A 21,111-nucleotide genomic window follows, 5' to 3' on the forward strand; every position below is an offset into this window, starting at 1 on the left:
TTTTTTTTTTTTTGCACAGGCGGCAGAGGCCTAAAGCGAAAAGGTTTTATAAAACCCAGCTGAAGGCCTAGGACTGGGGCGACCGTGCACGTGCCCACAGAGCGGGCTCTGAGTGCCACCTCTGGCAACTGTGCCATAGGTTCGCCACCACTGGTCTAGGGCCGTGTGACAAGAAAGGTTGTAAAATGGGCAAATCTCACGTAACAAATGTCTCACTTAGCAACAGGAATTGTGGTTCAATTGTGGTCGTACGTTGAGGACTATCTGTATAACAGAATGGTAGATTTAGAAGGGACCTTGGAGGTCATCTAGTCCAATCCCTGCTCAGGCAGGAGACCCTATGCCATTTCAGACAAATGGCTGTCCAGTCTCTTCTTAAAAACTTCCAGTGTTGGAGCATTCCCACTTCTGGAGGCAAGGAGTTCCACTGGTTAATTGTTCTAACTATCAGAAAGTTTCTCCTCAGTTCTAGATTGCTTCTTTCCTTGATGAGTTTCCATCCATCTCCACTTGTCCTGCCTTCAGGTGCTTTGGAGAATAGCTTGACTCCCTCTTCTTTGGGGCAGCCCATATTACTGAATTATCGATTAACTCAGCCGCTACGGGATCCCCTGTTGCCATCTTTGGATAAGCAAAGTCAAAGGGGAAGCCATATTCACTTAACAACCGTGTTTACTAACTTAACTGCAGTGATTTCCCTTCACAACTGTGGCAAGAAAGGTCGTAAACTGAGGCAAAACTCACTTAACAACTTGTTTTGGCTTCGCAACGGAAATGCGTGTGATCGTACCTCGAGGACTACCGGGATAATCCCAAAGGTTTTATTCCAGAACCTTTTGAGGTACCGTGAGAAGCTGCATGGATTGAAATAAAAATTAAAAGGAAAGGATGTCAATGTTACGGGCTCATCTCAAGAAACAGGAGAGGAACAGGTGAGGTGTGTGTTTCCACAATTTTTCTAACAGTCCCGCCTTTGTTTCCGCAGAAGTCAACACACTGCCCAAATCCTGGCGATGAGCAGAAAGCAATAAGCACCTAGATAATGAATTCACACGCCGGTTATCGTTCGGCATGCAAATTTTCGCTTTGTTCCAACTCGGCAATTAATTCCAGGCTTAGGAAACAGAGCGATTTCTTGAGCGACCAAATTACAGGGATCTTGGATTCATGATCCCTGTGTTTGTGCAAAGCTGCACTTTTCGGATCCCAGCGTCGTGGCCGACAGCCAACAGAGAAAACATACCTGGATGCAATTCCCTGACTCTATATTGGAACAAATTGCAAACAAATTCCGCAAAGGTAGGAATCTCCTGTTTTTAGGCTGTCAAAGGTCTCTGGAGGCTGAAGAATAAACCTCAGTTGGGGGGTGTGTGTCTTTCTTACATTTAAGCAGGAAAAACCAAATGCACTGGAAGTCTTTAAGAAGAGACTGGACAGCCATTTGTCTGAAATGGTATAGGGCAGTGGTTCTCAACCTGTGGGTCGGGACCCCATTTGGGGTCGAACAACCATTTCACGGGGGGTCGCCAAACAACGCAGTCCGCCATTTTTTCCCCCTTTTCCTTAGCTGTGCTACTCCCTTTTATTCTATTGGCTTTTGAAAGCCAATCGAATAGACTCTCTTGAATAGAGTCTAATTCTATTGGCTTTCAAAAGCCAATAGGAATTGTCCAGGCTGTCTCTGCCCTGCTGAGCCCGCCAAAAGTCCCCTTCTGCAAACGGTGCTGCACCAGTTGAGTAGTCCTCGACTTACGACCGGTTGAGTAGTCCTCGACTTACGACCAGTTGGGGGTCGTGACATTAAAAAGGTTGAGAGCCACCGGTATAGGTTTTCCTGCCTGAGCAAGGGGTTGGACTAGATGACCTCCAAGGTACCTTCCAACGTTATATTATTATTGTTGTTGTTGTTGTTATTATTATTATTATTAATTATGTACAGAATACGGAGAATCTGGGAAAATGGCAGTAATTACGAGAGGGATTGTGGAGTCCTAGTGGACAATCACTCAAATATGAGCCAGTAAGTGTGCACAGCTGCTAAAAAAGGCAATGCAATCCTAGGGTTGCATTAAGAGAGGGATAAAATCAAGATCACGGGAAGTATTAATATACCACTTTTTAATGCCTTGGTAAGGCCACACTTGGAATACGGCATCCAGTTTTGATCAGCACAATGTGAAAAAGATGCTGAGACTCTAGAAAGAGTACAGAGAAGAGCAACAAAGATGATCAGGGGACTGGAGGCTACAACATATAAGGAACGGTTGCTGGAATTGGGTATGTCTAGTTTAATGTAGAGAAGGACTGGGGGGTGACATGATAGCCGTGTTCTAGTATCTCAGGGGCTGCCCCAAAGAAGAGGGAGTCAAGCTCTTCTCCAAAGCACCTGAAGGCAGGACAAGAAGCAACAGATGGAAACTAACCAAGGAGAGAAGCAACCTGGAATTAAGGAGAAACTTCCTGATGGTTAGAACAATTAACCAGTGGAACTCCTTGCCTCCAGAAGCGATGAATGCTCCAACACTGGAAGTTTTTAAAGAAGAGACCGGACAGCCATTTGTCTGAAATGGTATAGGGTCTCCTGCCTAAGCAGGGATTGGACTAGATGATCTCCAAAGTCCCTTCTAAATCTATCATTCTGTTATACAGATAGTCCTCAACGTACGACCACAATTGAACCACAATTCCTGTTGCTAAGTGAGACATTTGTTACGTGAGATTTGCCCATTTTACAACCTTTCTTTTCACACTGGTTAAATGAATCCCTGCAGATCCATTCTAATCCGTCGGTATCACAGAGCACTACCACACAAACCAGAGGGTGACTAGAAAGGTTATTGTATGTGACCATTGGCATGATTAATCAATTTCCCATTTCTCACCTTCAGGGGGCCCTGTGGTGAGGGGGGCCGAATGTCAGACCCAGCGTGATACTTACCTTCCAAAGTCCGGAATGTTCCAGTTAACCCTGTGTTCCAGCCGAGTCCGGTAGCTTCGTGAGCTACATCGCCAACAGCGGCGGCCGAACGGGTCACATGAACATCCTATGTTGCCAGCACATAACCGAACGGAGGCTACATAGAAATGGAATATGGAGAAGCCAACTGCTGTTAAAGCTGTTATGGCTTATGTTGCTGGAACCGTGACTCTGTGAATGATGGGAATTGGGACGCTGGGTCTGACAACACTTGGATACCGGGAGGGGGTATTATAGGAAGAGGTTGAGTGGGACATTAGGGATGAGAACGGCGTGAACGGAACGCATGGACTCAATGCAAGGTTTGAACATAAGTACTAGCTGGATCGGGGCGTAGGTAGGGTGGAGGACTATCATGAGGCAGGTATGGGGAGGGGGACAGGTGGATTCCAGATGACCAATTAACCGTCAATTGGGGTGTGTACTCTGGGTGTGGTTGAGGAATGTATTTAGCGCAATGAATGGAGCTTCGTTCCAGTGCTAACTTAGTTTCAACATAGTGAATAAAGCTTGTTGAATACTGCAACGTTCCTGTTTCCTGGCTTTCGCGAAGCGTGGTTAGGACGTTCTGTTACCCGGTTGTTAAGTGAATCCCCCAATGGGCTTTGCCTGTCAGAAGATGGCAAAAGGGGATCACATGACCTCCGGGGGACACTGACACCGTCCTAAGTACATGCCAGTTGCCAAGCATCCAAATTTTGATCTGTTCTCCTGATGTGGAACTGAAATTGAGATGAGGGGGGCGGGGAGAAAGAGGAGAGGGGGCCGATGCAGATTAGATGTGAGGAAGGTCCACCGAATCTGATCCATGAACCGCTGGAATGGGTTACAGCAGGAGGTCTTCGAACTTGGCAACTTTTAAGACAGTGGTTCTCAACCTGTGGGTCGGGACCCCATTTGGGGTCGAACGACCATTTCACAGGGGTCGCCAAACAACGCAGTCCGCCATTTTTTCCCCCTTTTCCTTAGCTGTGCTACTCCCTTTTATTCTATTGGCTTTTGAAAGCCAATAGAATAGACTCGCTTGAATAGAGTCTAATTCTATTGGCTTTCAAAAGCCAATAGGAATTGTCCAGGCTGTCTCTGCCCTGCTGAGCCCGCCAAAAGTCCCATTCTGCAAACGGTGCTGCACCAGTTGAGTAGTCCTCGACTTACGACCGGTTGAGTAGTCCTCGACTTACGACCGGTTGGGGGTCGCGGCATTAAAAAGATTGAGAACCACTGTTTTAAGACTTTTGGACTTCAACCCCCAGAATTCCTGCCTGGCTGAGGAATTCTGGGAGTTGAAGTCCACAAGTCTTAAAAGTTGCCAAGTTTCGAGACCCCTGGGTTAAAGATTCAGAAGATGGGTTGAGAACTAGGCAGTGTGGTAGAATGAGGTCTGGATTCCCAGGAGGGAGGGGCTGCTTTCCCAAGGGCAAAGAACCAGGAAAACTTAGGTCAGGGGTGTCAAACTCAATTTCATTGAGGGCCGTATCAGCATTGCGGTTGCCCTCAGGGGGCCGGGTGGGTGTGGCCAGGGTGGGTGCAGCCTACTGGGTGGGTGTGGATGGAATGGGTGTGGCCTACTGGGTGGGCGTGGCCAGCTCTACATCGTTCGCGTCAAGGGTGCCTGTGGGGGCCTGGGCAGGAGTGGGACAGATCTGAGGGTCTCTGGCAGAAGGGGGTGGGACCAGGGCAAATGCCAAGCCATGGGCCACCGGGGCAAGTGTCAAGATGGCCACCACAAAATTGTACATTGGCTACTGGCCGGCCTGGGCCAAGGCCAAGGCAGCGGGGGCCGTTCCCTCACTGTTTCCAGGATGGCTTCACGGGCCACATGAAACCACTTCGCGGGCCGCATCCGGCCCCCGGGCCTAGTGTTTGACATGTCTGACATGAACCTTTACACCAGAGGTGGAGAACTATGGCCCCTTTATGACTTGGGGACTTCAACTCCCAGAATTCCTCAGCCAGCATTAACATGGCTGGCTGAGGAATTCTGGGAGCTGAAGTCCACAAATCATAAAAGAGCCATAGTTCTGCTTTACACTATGCCATGCATCCATAATAATAATAATAATGATAAAGTTGGAAGGGACCTTAGAGGTCATCTAGTCCAACCCCCTGCTCATGAGGCAACTAGACTTTCTTGTTTTTTCTTTGAAGATGTTTCGCTTCTCCTCCAAGAAGCTTCTTCAGCTCTGACTGGATGGTGGGGAACGGAAGGATTTACACTCCTTGCAAACAGCTGTTCATTTGCCTTCTTTTAGAGAGTCGTTGAGGCCACTTGGAGGTTTACTTGTCTCCTCAGGGTCACCTGAGTGGTGCAGATGGGTGTGGAGCCATCTTGGAACTGCTGAAAGGAACATGTTGTAGACTGGACCAAGACGATGTCGTGTCCCTCTCCCTCCGTTGAGGGAGGGCTGTTCTATTTGGATCCAGATGGCCTCTTTGACCCCTCTTTCAAACCCCCAGTCCTCTCTGTCCAAAATGTGGGCTTTGCTGTCTTCGAAAGAGCGGCCTTCCTCTCTTAAATGCAGATGGATGTTGAATCTTGTCCTGATGGGTTTGTTCTGCTATGTTGTGCTATGTTGTGAAGTTGTTGTTTTGTTTCCCTGATGTACAGATTTGCACATGGCTCACTGCATCGTATTGCATATATCACATTGCTCATTGTACTCATAGGCAGTACAATGCAGTGAGCCATGCGCAGATCTGTACATCGGGGACACAAAACAACACAAACGCATGGCACAACACTGTGACCTGGATGAGGGAGAATCTCCATAGACCTGCATCCACGGATGACCGACGCAGCTCACGAGAGCTTCTGAAAAGCAGCTCTGCCAGATTCCTCCAGACTGTTTTGCTCGCAGAAAACAAGTTTGTCCTCTTAAAAATTTCTGCACTGAAATTCCGCACACACAGGCAGCAGAACACGGGAGCTCATTTTCATTCCAGGTGGTAATAATAAAAAAAATAATAATAATAATAATCATCATCATATCCACATCTGCCTATCCCAGGTCCTGGGTAAGGACTCGATAGGTAGACAAAATGCCAAATTCAGTCTGAACATCTGGCTGACTGTGCGATGATCCATAATGATGATGATGAAGAAGAAGAAGAAGAAGAAGAAGAAGAAGAAGAAGAAGAAGAAGAAGAAGAAGAAGAAGAAGAAGAAGAAGAAGAAGAAGAAGAAGAAGAAGAAGAAGAAGAAGAAGAAGAAGAAGAAGAAGAAGTTGGAAGGGACCTTGGAGGTCATCTAGTCCAACCCCCTGTTCAGGCAGGAAACCCTATCCCATTTCAGACAAATGGCTGTCCAGTCTCTTCTTAAAAACTTCCAGTGTTGGAGCATTCACCGCTTATGGAGGAAGGTTGTTCCACTGGTTAATTGTTCTAACTATCAGGACTTTTCTCCTTTATATAATAATAATGATGATGATGATAAAGTTGGAAGGAACTTTGGAGGTCTTCTAGTCCAACCCCCTGCTAAAGCAGGAGACTTATACTGTTCTGGATAAAAGACTGTCTAATCTCATCTTAAAATCCTCCAGTGATGGAGTACCCACAACTTCTGGAGGCAAGGAGTTCCACTGGTTAATTGTTCTGTCAGGAAGTTTCTCCTTAGTTCTAGGTTGCTTCTCTCCTTGATGAGTTTCCATCCGTTGCTTCTTGTCCTGCGTTCAGGTGCTTTGGAGAATAGCTTGACTCCCTCTTCTTTGGGGCAGCCCCTGAGATATTGGATCACTGCTATCATGTCCCCCCTCGTCCTTCTCTTCATTAAACTAGACAAACCCAATTTCAGCAACTGTTCCTTATATGTTTTAGTCTCCGGTCCCCTGATCATCTTTGTTGCTCTTCTCTGCACTCTTTCTAAAGTCTCAACATCTTTTTTATATCGTGGTGACCAAAACTGGATGCAGGTGTTGAGGTTAAATTCTCCTCCTCCACAAACGGCTCAGCGATTAAAGCGAAAGCTTCATGGAAAAGCGAGCCTTTGATGAAGCATTAAAGAAACTAAGAAGAAAGCTTTTTCAGCCCCTGTGGAAATGCTGAAAGCATTAAAACTGTCAGATGCCGGAGTAATGGCTTTTCAGATCCGTATCTTTCCCCGCAGGATAATTCAGCCTGGATCCCCCTTGAATGAAACTCTCCAAGGATGGGAATGTGAGTCACACCAATTTCCTTTAAACACACACCTACACAAAGACAGGAGCGCCCATGTGCCTGTGTGCACACGGGGAGGCCCAGCATCGCTTTGTTCATAGCATCTGGCTGTCGCATTCGCAAAGCAAAACAGAAAGAATTCATGAACATTCAATCTGGAATGAACAGAAATTTAAGCTTTGCTAAGAAGGGAGGTCTTGGTTTTTATAATAATAATAATAATAGTAAAGTTGGAAGGGACCTTGGAGGTCATCTAGTCCAACCCCCTGCTCAGGCAGGAAACCCTACACCATTTCGGACAAATGGCTGTCCAATCTCTTCTTCTTTTCATAAGCATGCAGGTGTAGCGTCTCCTGTATAGGACAGGGGTCTTCAAACTTGGCGCTTTTATGACTTGTGGACTTCAACTCCCATAATTCCTGAGCCAAGGTGACCAATCGTCCTCCTTTAGAGAGAACAGTCCTTCTTTTGTACTCATTTAAATAATAATTAATAGGCATGTAAGCATAATTACAATATAAAAATGTTACAAATGTTTTTTATTATGCATTTATCATATTATAGTGTATTCTGTATTGTTGCAATGAATAAAATGTTTTATTTACGATATTTTTTTTCTTCAATTTATTTGTGTCCTCCTCATTGTAAAAAAGTTGGTCACCTTAAGCATGGGGGAACTATGGCCCCTTCATGACTTATGGACTTCAACTCCCAGAATTCCTCAGCTAGCATGGGGGAACTATGGCCTCTTCATGATTTGTGGACTTCAATTCCCAGAATTCCTGAACCAGCATGGGGGAACTATGGCCCCTTCATGACTTGTGGACTTCAACTCCCAGAATTCCTCAGCCAGCATGGGGGAACTATGGCCTCTTCATGACTTGTGGACTTCAATTCCCAGAATTCCTGAGCCAGCATGGGGGAACCGTGGCCCCTTCATGACTTGTGGACTTCAACTCCCACAATTCCTGAGCCAGCATGGCGGAACTATGGCCCCTTGATGACTTGTGGACTTCAACTCCCAGAATTCCTCAGCCAGCCTGCCTGGCTGAGGAATCCTGGAAGTTGAAGTCCACAAGTCATAAAAGGGCCAAGTTTGAAGCCCCCTTGATATAGGTAGACCTCAGTTTATGACCGCAATGGAGCCCATTTGAGTTTCCATTGCTAAGCAGTCCACCTGTTAAGTGAATTTTGTCCCCCTTGACGACCTTGCTTGCCACCGTTGTTAAGTGAATCACTGCAGCTGCTTAATTAGTAACACACTTCTTAATGAATTCTGCTTCCCCATTAATTTGGGTTGTCTGCAAAAAGAGATAATGTAAAAGTAATCCTCGCCTTACACAACGGAGCCCAACATTTCCATTGTTAAGTGAGACATTTGTTGAGTTTTGCCCCATTTTACGACCTTTCTGGCTTCAGTTGCTAAGTGGATCACTGCAATTAAGTCAGTAACCTGGTTCTTAAGTTCTAACTGTCAGGAAATTTCTCCTTAGTTCCAAGTTGCTTTTCTCCTTGATTAGTTCCTTCCATCCATTACTTCTTGTCCTGCCTTCAGGGGCTTTGGAGAATAGCTTGACTCCCTCTTCTTTCGGGCAGCCCCTGAGATACTGGAACACTGCTATCATGTCCCCCGTCGTCCTTCTCTTCATTAAACTAGACATCCCCAATTCCAGCAACCGTTCCTTATATGTTGTAGTCTCTAGTCCCCTAATCATCTTTGTTGCTCTTCTCTTTACTCCTTCTAGAGCAGTGGTTCTCAACCTTTTTAATGCCGCAACTCTCAACCGGTCGTACGTCGAGGACTACTCAACTGGTCGTAAGTCGAGGACTACTCAACTGGTGCAGCACCGTTTGCAGAATGGGACTTTTGGTGGGCTCAGCAGGGCAGAGACAGCCTGGACAATTCCTATTGGCTTTTGAAAGCCAATAGAATTAGACTCTATTCAAGAGAATCTATTCTATTGGCTTTCAAAAGCCAATAGAATAAAAGGGAGTAGCACAGCTAAAGAAAAGGGGGGAAAAATGGCGGACTGCGTTATTTAGCGACCCCCGTGAAATGGTCGTTCGACCCCAAATGGGGTCCCGACCCACAGGTTGAGAACCACTGGTCTAGAGCCTCAAGATCTTTTTTACTTCATGGTGACCAAAACTGGATGCCGTATTCCAAGTGTGGCCTTATCAAGGTCTTGTAAAGTGGTATAGCTTGACTCCCTCTTTTTGGGGGCAACCCCTGAGATATTGGAAGGCTGCTATCATGTCCCCCCTCATCCTTCTCTTCATTAAACTAGACACCCAATTCTCTGCTTTGGAGGATCTTTTGGAGATCACAACAACCCTGCCAGGGAGGACACAGAAGGGGCTATAGAGCTAAAACAGACCTTACCTTTTGGTGGTGAACTTGAGGCATCTGTTTCTCCCAGGCAAGAAATGAAATGAACGTGGCAGAATGGAAGATGGAGAGACAACCGAAAGGAAGGGTGTGGGAAACATATAAAAAAGACAGAGAAGGGGAAAAAGAAGAAGAAATGAGTAAAGGATGGAATGGAAACATTAAGGACTAGTAACCTGTGCAGATGGCAGATACATAAAGTGGCTTTTGCTAAATCTGCTTTCGAAATCAAGCCACACCTTACCCCCACCCCCAAAAAATCTAGAGAAATCATTGTAATCAATCTCATAATCACCACCATATTTAATATAGTTAGTTCGTGAGTCCTTATTACAAGCTTCTATGCCTTTAAAACCAGGGCCCTGCAAAAAAAAAAAGAAGTATAGGTAGTCCTCAACTTATGACGGGTCACTTAGTGACCGTTCAACGTTACAACAGACTTACCTTGAGGCTGCTTATCACCCAGATTTGAATTTCTGACCATCACTGTCCCTTCCAACTTTATTATTATTATTATTAAAAGAAAAGAAGAACAGAAAAGATGATTAAAGGTCTGGAGACTAAAACATACAAAGAATCATTGCAGGAATTGGATATGTCTAGTCTAGAGAAAAGAACAACTAGGGGTGACATGAGAGCAGTCTTCCAATATTTGAAGGGCTGCCCCAAAGAAGAGGGGAGGTCAATATTCTCCAAAGCAGGGCTTTTCAACCTTTCACCCATTGTACCACTTTTAGGATATGGCAACATCCGAGGACCACCAGTCGCCTAGCAAGATGTCAAAAACTTGATGATCCCCCCAAAAAAGGAAAAAACTGATAAAGTACAGGTAGTCCTTGACTTACAACAGTTCGCTTAGTGACTGTTCGAAGTTACAATGTCACTGAAAAAAGTGCCCCCCAAGCCACAGCCAAGCCAGACACCTGCCTGCCTGCCCGGCCGCACTCTTCCTCCTGTCCGAGGTTTTCATTGTTGTGAGCATTTCTGTTGAGGATTGGCAGCAGGGGTGGGGTGGGGGGTGTTTGGTTTTTATTCCCCCCCCCCCGTCTGCTGGGTGGTTGCAGCAGGTTTTGATCACTTCACATGACCCTGGGACACTGTGACCGTCATAAATATGAATCCGTTGCCAAGCATCTGAATGTAAATCACAAGACCCTGGAGATGCTGCAACATTCCAGCTGATCGGTGCTTCTTCTGGGCTCAGCAGAAGCGTCAGGATCAGTGCTGCTTTCCAGCTGATTGGTGCTTCTTCAGGACTCAGCAGAAGCACCAGGATCAGTGCTGAGCTCCAACTGGAGCCTGGCGCTAATCCTGGCGCTTCCGCTGAGCCCTGCAGCTCCAGCCGTTTCTCGCTCAGGCTTATGCGGTGCTGCCACTGGTTCAGCTCATTCCCCTCCCCTGCTACTTTTCTAGTATGATCGCGTACCACCTGCCAGGTGCCAATGTACTACAGGTAGTACCTGTACCACTGGTTGAAAAGCCCTGCTCCAAAGCACCTGAAGGCAGGACAAGAAACAATGGATGGAAACTAATCAAGGAGAGAAGCAACGTGGAATTAAGGAGAACTTTTCTAACAGTGAGAACAATTAACCAATGGAACAACCTGCCTCCAGAAGTTGTGAGTGCTTCATCACTGAAGGTTTTTAAGAAGACACTGGATGGGCACCTGTCTGAAATGGCATAGGGTCTCCTGCATGAGGACTAGAAGACCTCCTTGGAACAGTCATCCAGAAGCTTCTTCAGCTCTGACTGGATGGTGGGAAATGGAAGGATTTATACTCCTTGCAGACAGCCGGTCATTTGCCTTCTTTTAGAGAGTCGTTGAGGCCACTTGGAGGTTTATCTGCACCACTCAGATGGCCTTGGGGACACAGATAAACCTCCAACCAGGCAGTTCAACCCAGAGCTGTATATTCTCTTCTACTGAAGCATTAATTACTGCAATGTTTAATTCAAGATTAGCCAACTGTAGTTAATGTAACCTTTGAACTCTGGTGCTGGAGAAGACTCCTGCGAGTCCCCTGGACTGCAAAGTGATCAAACCAGTCAGTCCTAGAGGAGATCAACCCCGACTGCTCTTTAGAAGGCCAGATCCTGAAGTTGAAACTCAAGTCCTTTGGCCACCTAACGAGAAAGAAGGACTCACTAGAGAAGAGCCTGGTGCTGGGAAAGATGGAGGGCAAGAGAAGAAGGGGACGACAGAGAATGAGGTGGCTGGATGGAGTCACTGAAGCAGGAGGCGTGAGCTTCAGTGGACTCCAGAAGATGGTAGAGGACAGGAAGGCCTGGAGGAATGTTGTCCATGGGGTCGCGATGGGTCAAACACAACTTCGCAACGAACAACAACAACCAGTTAATGTAACAGGCCATCATCTGACTTCACACTAATGGAGCAGTCAGAAAAGAGGGTGAAATTCTATCTGCATTATAAACATGGGTTGTTTGAAAAAGTCCTCTATCATCTCTGCAAACCCATCAGATCTAGCCCAGAGGCCATGCTCTTGGTCCCTTCCATTAAACCATGTTTCTCAGCCTTAGCAACTTTAATAGGTCTGGACTTCAACTCCCAGAATTCCCCAGCCAGCAATTATTACGCTATTGGGGTAACCGTTTTAACCCTTCTAGGTTGCCCAGAGCCAGTTCTGAGAGATGGACAGCCTTGCAAGATGGTTTAAATAAGCACGTGTGGGATTAATAAAATGCTACTTTAATGGCGCTGCAGCTAGAACAGGTCTTGTCTATGTGGAGAGAAGCACAACGTTGTGGGTACAGACAGTCCTCGACTTACGACGCAACTGAGCCCAAGTGAGTTTTGCCCCATTTTACGACCTTTCTTTCCACAAGTGTTCCGTGAATCACAGCAGTTGTTAAATTAGCAACACCGTTGTTACGTGAATCTGGCTTCCCCATTGACTTTGCTTGTCAGAAGGTTGTGAAAGGGAATCACATGACCCCAGGACACTGCAACTGTCATAAGTACATGTCAGTTTCCAACTGCCTTAATTTTGATTATGTGATGCTGCAACGGTCAGGTGAAAAACAGTTATGGCTCCCTTTTTTTCCACTGCTGTTGTAACTTTGAACAGAATTAAATGAACTATCATTAAGTCAAGGACTAGCTATAATTGAAATGAGGTCTTAGAAGAGGCAATCCTTTCTCTTTGTTTTAGCCATATTTTTATTTAGCGTTTCTGGGGAGGGGGGGAGATGGAAGCAGAAGAGGCAAAAAAAAAAAAGAGGAAGAAACAAGAAACACAAATTCAATAAGTGAATTTATGACTATTACAGAATTGGATTATATTATATTGCTATATGTTATACTGGAGGATATTATTACATTATTGAACCCTGTTTTGAGAGCTACAGCTCTCAAAAGTATTACTATCTACAAAAATAGTTATGTAAATCATTCAATAAAATTAAAAGCCATAGCAAATTCTAGCCGAGTTTCTGAACAGCTCTTCTGACTTCTTTAGAAGTCAGCGTTTCTCAATGTTGGCAACATTAAGGGATATAAATTTCCACTCCCAGAATTCCTAGCCAGCCTACTTTAAGATGGATGGACTTCCACTCCCAGAATTCCTAGCCAGCCTACTTTAAGATGGATGGACTTCCACTCCCAGAATTCCTACCCAGCATACTTTAAGATGGATGGACTTCCACTCCCAGAATTCCTACCCAGCATACTTTAAGATGGATGGACTTCCACTCCCAGAATTCCTAGCCAGCATACTTTAAGATGGGTGGACTTCCACTCCCAGAATTCCTAGCCAGCATATTTTAAGATGGATGGACTTCCACTCCCAGAATTCCCCAGCCAGCATGCTTTAAGATGGGTGGACTGCAACTCCCAAAATTCCCCATTCTTTTTAAAGTTGCAAAACTCAAGGAACATTGAGCAAGAATGTTAAGATTAAGTGAAGAGAAACTGAAATTTCAAATTGGTACGGTAAGTTTAATTATCTTCTAAAAATGGCTTCCAAGTGCAGTTCAACTCTATGTCAAGTTTACTTTGGAAATTGGAAGCTATTTTGGACATCAAAGTGCACTCCCACACCTTAATTAAACATTTTTATGTGGAAGGAACGGTATGTACTTTCCAACTGGAAATGCAGAGGCAGTTACCAAGTGTAGTTTAATACAGGAATCCAAGGGTTAGTAACATTTTGCTAAAAGTAGCAGGTTGGAAAAGAAATTCAATTTTTAGAATTGTTTATTTGGTAAAAATTGTTCTGACAAACCCTGAGCGATCAGTTTTAGCAATCAATGCTAGAATACAGTCCCGGTAAAATATTTTATACCTGTTTTTTTTCCTCTGTGTATAATATTCAGTGTAAATTTAATGTTTTTCTTCTATTAGAAATTTCATTTCTGATATTTCAGGGATTAAATCTAGCTTCTGCAGCAATTTAATGAGAAATTTAACTTTGGAATCATGTCACCCATAATTTGTAAATAAGGCCCCGAAATTGCTCCAAATTTTGTGTTATAAAATTTTCAGATTCAAACCTGACCCTTTTATGATTTGTGGACTTCAACTCCCAGAATTCCTCAGCCAGGCATGTCTGGCTGAGGTATTCTGGGAGCTGAAGTCCATAAATCATAAAAGGGCCAAGTTTGAAGACCCCTGCTCTAAAGTCAGTGTTTTTCAACCTGGATAGCTTTAAGACGAATGGAGTTCAACTCCCAGAATTCCCCAGCCAGCCATGATTCTACTGGGGCCACGACAGGTCCTACATTGAACCACTAAATTGTCCTATTTAGACTACCAAAACGTCCCTCCAGAAACACCAAAGATCCTATGTAGGACCACCAAATCTACTTAGGTCTTTTTGATGGACATGGTGCCATCACGACTTCCAAGGATGCCATGGAGGACCACCAAGGCTTCTACTGAGACCCCCAAAAGTCCTATTGGGATCAGCAAAGGTCCTATCTGGGACCAGAAAAAGAACCTATTGGAGCCACCTATTGGATCCAACATAAGATCACTAAAATGTCCTACTTAAGAGTACCACCAAACGTCCCATCAGAAACATCAAAGATCCCATGTAGATCCACCAAACGTCCCATCAGAAACATCAAAGATCCTATGTAGACCCATCAAACGTCCCATCAGAAACATCTAAGATCCTATGTAGACCCATCAAACGTCCCATCAGAAACATCAAAGATCCTATGTAGAACCAACAAACGTCCCATCAGAAACATCAAAGATCCTATGTAGAACCACCAAACGTCCCATCAGAAACATCAAAGATCCTATGTAGAATTTTATAGTAAAGTTGGAAGGGACCTTGGAGGTCATCTAGTCCAACCCCCTGCTCAGGCAGGAAGCCCTATACCATTTCCGACAAATGTCTGTCCAGTCTCTTCTTAAAAACTTCCAGTCTCTTAAAAACTGTCGCAATTCGCTTAATGGCTGCGGCAAGAAAGGTCACAAAAGGAGCGAAACTCACACGCGACCGTCTCGCTTAGCAACAGACAATTTGGGCCTCCGTTGCAGTCATTCAGTAGAAGACGACCTGCGGTACGGAAGCCCACCGCCCATCCACCGACTCTCCCCCCCCCTTTCCGCCCCCCCATCCAGCAATATGTCCAACGGGAATTCTTTTTTTCCTGCCAAATTGGTGGGCGTGGAAAACAGCTCAACCCGCCAATTTTCCAGGCAGCGATGTTGATCAAGAGAAAAGGAATGGAGGGGGTGGTCCAGGAACCAACATTAGACGGAAAGCGGGGCGGGGGGGGGGAAGAAGGAAGGAATTACTCATCCCTTCCCATTTTGCCACCAAATTTTTCCATGGTTTTTTGGGATGTGCATGTCCCTTGCCGGGACTGGAGTTTGGCAAGGAGCCGGTAAGCCTCCTTCTCTCTTGTGCTGAACGGCACCACATGTTCAGTTTCCCACCTTCCTCTTTTTTTCAGGGGAGGGGAGGGGGGCCATTTATGGGAAAGGGGGCAGAGAAACGAGGCCACTTTGCCACGTTGCACAAACAAGCAAAGCCCCATTCGCGGGATGCAAGGCAGCACACATAACCAGCCACCCTTCCGATCCACGGAAAAACCTCTCTCCACGGAACCGGTCTTTGGTGCTTGAAAGGTTGGGGATCTCTGCAATAGACCCCACAAACAGTGTGCCTTCCTTGGTCGAACTCTGCAACTCGGTTTTCACCGCGCCGGGACATTGGCAACACGTTGGCCGAAAATAAAATAAAATAAAATCATTCCTAGCTGAGAATGGAAGTCACGTGGCCCGGTTCGTGACAGTGGCTCAGACGCAGTGATTTATATATAGAATGCCTTTTAAATGTGGAAGCTCCATTTCTTGTTGGGGGAGTCCTTGGCTTACGACCGCAATGGAGACCCGAAAGTTGTTAAGTGAGTTTGGCTCCATTTTACCATCGCTCTGTTCATAAGCGAATCGCTGCAGTTGTTAAGTTAGTGACATTGATGTTAAGTGTCAGTAGTAGTAGTAATAATAATAATAATAATAATAATAATAATAATAGTAATAGTAATAATAATAAAGTTGGAAGGGATCTTGGAGGTCATCTAGTCCAACCACCTGCTCAGGCAGGAAACCCTATACCAGACATGTCAAACACAAGGCCTGGGGGCCGGATGCGGCCCGCAAAGTGGTTTCATGTGGCCCATGAAGCCATCTTGGAAACAGTGAGGGAACGGCCCCCCCTGCCTTGGCCCTGGCCCAGGCCAGCCGGGAGCCAATGTACAATTTTGTGGTGGCCATCCTGGCATTTGCCACGGTAGCCCATGCCTTGGCCCTTGCCTTGGTCCCCCCCCCCTTCTGCCAGAGACCCTCAGATCTGTCCCACTCCTGCCCAGGCCCCCACAGGCACCCTTGACGCGGATGATGTAGAACTGGCCACGCCCACCCAGTAGGCCACACCCATTCCATCCACGCCCACCTGGTAGGCTGCACTCACTCTGGCCACACCCACCCGGCCCCCCAAGGGCAACCACAATGCTCATGTGGCCCTCAGTGAAATTGAGTTTGACACCCCTGCCCTTTACTATTTCACACAAATGGCTGTCCAGTCTCTTCTTAAAAACGTCCAGTGTTGGAGCATTCACAGCTTCTGGAGGCAGGTTGTTCCACTGGTTAATTGTCCTCACTGTCAGGAAGTTAGTTCCAGGTTGCTTCTCTCCTTGATTAGTTTCCATCCGTTGTTTCGTATCCTGCCCTTAGGTGCTTTGGAAAATAAATTGAGGGGGACAATCTATTTTCCAAAGCACATGAAGGCCAGACAAGGAACAACGGATGGAAACTGATCAAGGAAGGATTCAAACTAGAAATAAGGAGAATTTTTCTGACAGTGAGAGCAATTAGCCAGTGGAACAACTTGCCTCCAGAAGTTGTGGGGGCTCCATCAGTGGAGGTTTTCCAGAAGAGACTGGACCGCCATCTGTCAGAAATGGTGTAGGCGGATCTCCTGCTTGAGCAGGGGGTTGGACTAGATGACCTACAAGGTCCCTTCCGTTATCCTGTTATAACAACAACAACAACAACAACAACAACAACAATAATAGTAAAGTTGGAAGGGACCTTGGAGGTCATCTAGTCCAACCCCCTGCTCAGGCAGGAAACCCTATACCATTTCGGACAAATGGCTGTCCAGTCTCTTCTTAAAAACTTCCAGTGTTGGAGCATTCACCGTTTCTGGAGGCAGGTTGTTCCACTGGTTAATTGTTCTACCTGTCAGGAAGTTTCTCCTTAGTTCTAGGTTGCTTCTCTCCTTGATTAGTTTCCATCCGTTGCTTCTTGTCCTGCCTTCAGGCACTTTGGAGAATCGCTTGACTCCCTCTTCTTTGGGGCAGCCCCTGAGATATTGGAAGACTGCTATCATGTCCCCCCTCATCCTTCTCTTTGTTAAACTAGATATACCCAATTCCAGCAGCCTTTCCTTATATGGTTTAGCCTCCAGTCCCCTGATCATCTTTGTTGCTCTTCTCTGTACTCTTTCTAGTGTCTCAGCATCTTTTTTACATCGTGGTGACCAAAACTGGATGCCGTTGTTCCAAGTGTGGCCTTACCAAGGCCTTGTAAAGTGGTATTAATACTTCATGTAATTTTGATTCTATCCCTCTGATAATGCAGCCCAGCACTGTGTTGGCCTTTTTGGCAGCTGCAGCACACTGCTGGCTCATATTTAGGTGATTGTCCGCTAGGACTCCGAGATCCCTCTCACAGTTACTACTATTGAGCAAAGTACCCCCTGTACTATATCTGTGCATTTGGTTTTTCTTGCCTAAATGTAGAACCTTACTTTATTTTATTCTGTTATCTGCTCCTCAAGTTCTTTTGCCATCACTTAGCTTCAAGCTTCATGCACTGCAAAACAGTTTTTGAAACTAACTGGTAAATAGAGAGTCCGAACATCCAAACCATAAAATTACACGCCAGAAGATGCTGGGCCTAAAGTATGAGCTCAGGATGCCGACGTTAATAATAGCACCATGTTTGATCCACAGAGAAAAGGACAGATTTTCAGAAAAGCGTAGATACCTACCTTGGCTTTGTTGATTGTGCAGTGAAGGGCGTTGTTTTCCTGATCGTACAGCAAGCTGAAATCTAACGTCCCCAGCGCAGCTGGAAAAAAAACAAAAGAACACAGGTACCTTAAAAGGAAAGTCCCTTTGCTTCCTCTTAAATTATAAGTTAATGGTAGCAAAAAGATCGAACTGCAAGTTTCTGCAAAATCAGGATCAGGTGAGGTTGCAGGAGAAGGATGGAGATTTAGCTCTGAAAAGTTGACTGTCTTTGGAGGCTCCATTAAGCTGTTGCTGGCAAGGAATCAAGGCAACAGGCTAGAAATTGGGAGTTCCAGACTTGCCTTTGGTACAAAAACAACGGACAATTTTGGGCCAGCCGCTTTGTTTCAGCCCTAGGACGAAGGCAATGGCAAAAAAAGGGTGTAAATAAAATTTCAGAGACTAGTTTAATGAAGAGAAGAACGAGGGGGGACAGGATAGCAGTGTTCTAGTATCTCAGGGGCTGCCCCAAAGAAGAGAGAGTCAAGCTATTCTCCAAAGTGCCTGAAGGCAGGACAAGAAGCAACGGATGGAAGGAACTAATCAAGGAGAGAAGCAACCTGGAACTAAGGAGAAACTTCCTGACAGTTAGAACAATTAACCAGTGGAACAACCTGCCTCCAGAAGTGGTAAATTGCTCCAACACTGGAAGTTTTTAAGAAGAGACTGGACAGCCATTTGTCCGAAATGGTATAGGGTTTCCTGCCTGAGCAGGGGGTTGGACTAGATGACCTCCAAGCTCCCTTCCAACTTTACTATTATTATTATTATTATGGATCATCGCACAATCAGCCAGATGTTCAGACTGGATCTGGCATTTTTGCCTACCTATCGAGTCCTTCCCAAGGACCTGGGATAGGCAGATGTGGATGTTTGATGGTATTACAGGTATCATCGCAGGATGGAAGCAGTTCCTAGTAAGGCCGCCTTTTGCAATTGACTAATAGCGAATTTGTCAATGCCAATGGTGTTCAAGTGGTGCTCCAGTTGTTTTGGGATTGCACCCAAGGCACCTATGACTATTGGTACTACCCTTGCTTGCTTTTGCCACAGTCTTTCTATTTCTATTTGTAGGTCTTTGTATTTTGTGATCTTCTCCAGTTCTTTCTCTTTCTCTATTCTGCTGTCTCCAGGCACTGCCACGTCCACTATCCAGACTTTTTTGTCTTTCTTATCGACAATTGTTAAGTCCGGGGTGTTATGTTGCAGGTGCTTGTCTGTTTGAATTCTGAAGTCCCAGAGCAGTTTAATTTTATCATTTATTATTATTATTATTATTATTATTATTATTATTATTATTATTATTATTATTATTCAAAGAGAGAAGCAACTTATAACTAAGGAGAAACTTCCTGACAGTTAGAAGAATTAACCAGTGGAACAACCTGCCTCCAGAAGCGGTGAATGCTTGAAAAACCAGGAAAGGCTGGTAAAGGCTAAGCTTCCAGAAAGCTGATTGCTTTATGCCAAAGAAGGGCTTCGGGTATATAATTGGCTCCATATTCATAGAGGGGAAAGGTATAGAATGTATTTGAAAACTCTTCCTTAATGCATATAAAAGAGCTAATTTGGTGCAGATTAAGGCCCGAGGCTAGAAAGTTGGAGACTGTTAATTCTGGGCATAAAGCCAGCTGGGTGAGTTTGGGCCAGTCACTCCTTCCCAGCCCCAGGAAGAAGACAAGAACAAATCACTTTTAAAAATGTTGCCAAGAAAACAACAGGGACTAGCAACCGGTCACCCGAAGTCAAGAACTCTGCATTTGGCTCATTAAACTTCATTTTTGATGTCGTTCCCTTTACTTAACGTGATCCTTTGGGATTCTGTTTTTATTTTCTAGTCTCTTTGCATTTAGTTTTATGCCACCTGCAAACCTGATAATCCTACCTCGACCAGGACTAGAACCTTGATCATTCCAGTTGACCCTTCGCTGCAGCTTATTCAAAGAAGCGCTGATGGGAACTCAGTTTTTCAACCCAGCCTTCGACTCATCTCATAGAGGGGATATCAGACCTTACTAACCCAAACATTACGGGATACTTTTCTTTCCAAAAATCAAGATCAATTACATCTAGACTAGCATTCCCACAATCTACTAACTTATTAATCAAAAACCAAAACCAGCATAGTTTGATTTTTAATCATTGCATTGCTTTCACAATGTTTACTATTATTGATCCACACCTCTCAGGAAACCATGATCACCCCAGTGATAACCTTCAATTTAATTGTTAGAGAACAGGGCTGGGCAACGATGGCAACTTTACGAACTTCGACTCCCAGAATTCCCCAGGCAGCATGCCTTTTGAGATGGGTGGATTCAGCTCCCAGAATTCCCCAGCCTGCATGCTTTAAATTAAGTGGACTTCAACTCCCAGAATTCCCCATCCAGCATGCTTCAAGAGAGTCTATTCTATTGGCTTTCAAAAGCCAATAGAATAAAAGGGAGTAGCACAGCTAAGGAAAAGGGGGAAAAAATGGCGGACTGCGTTGTTTGGCGACCCCCGTGAAATGGTCGTTCGACCCCAAATGGGGTCCCGACCCACAGGTTGAGAACCACTGATTCCTAGAACTAAGGAGAAACTTCCGGACAGTGAGGACCATTAACCAGTGGAACAGCCTGCCTCCAGAAGGTGTGGGTGCTCCATCACTGAAAGTTTTCAAAAGAAGAGACTGGACAGTCACTTGCCTGGAATGGTAGAGGGTTTCCTGCCTGAGCAGAGGGTCAGACTAGAAGACCTCCAAGGTCCCTTCCAACTCTATTCTGATTGATCTGATTGAAACTGGGTATGGTTCCCTGTTTTGGGGCTTGTTACAACTTTGAACAGAGGCTAAGTGACCGGTGATAAGTCAAGAACTATTTGTAGTTGCAGCCATTATTTTGATTTATTTTTTTTTGTTTTGCCTTCCTGCATGCAACTTTGCAATTATCTCGAAAGAGAACGGTGGGGCGGCTAAATATATCATAAATCTAATGCACAAAGATGGTTTGTTTATTCATTTCTTTCTTTATCAGATTGCTAGCCTGATGCAACGAGGTAGAGA

At 45.3% G+C, this 21,111-nt stretch overlaps 1 protein-coding gene across 1 annotated transcript in view; it reads right to left on the reverse strand.

Annotated features, from left to right (window-relative positions):
• LOC120297976 (double C2-like domain-containing protein beta) overlaps positions 1-21,111 on the reverse strand; it is a 202,759-nt gene that overhangs the window by 77,182 nt on the left and 104,466 nt on the right. The window contains exon 10 of the mRNA XM_039321257.1: positions 18,047-18,126. Within this exon, the coding sequence (XP_039177191.1) occupies positions 18,047-18,126 (80 nt within the window). The remainder of the gene's footprint in view (positions 1-18,046; positions 18,127-21,111) is intronic.

The sequence above is a fragment of the Crotalus tigris genome, unplaced genomic scaffold (assembly GCF_016545835.1).
Source record: "Crotalus tigris isolate CLP2741 ecotype Arizona unplaced genomic scaffold, ASM1654583v1 scf7180000023723.778456, whole genome shotgun sequence".
Lineage (NCBI taxonomy): Eukaryota > Metazoa > Chordata > Lepidosauria > Squamata > Viperidae > Crotalus > Crotalus tigris.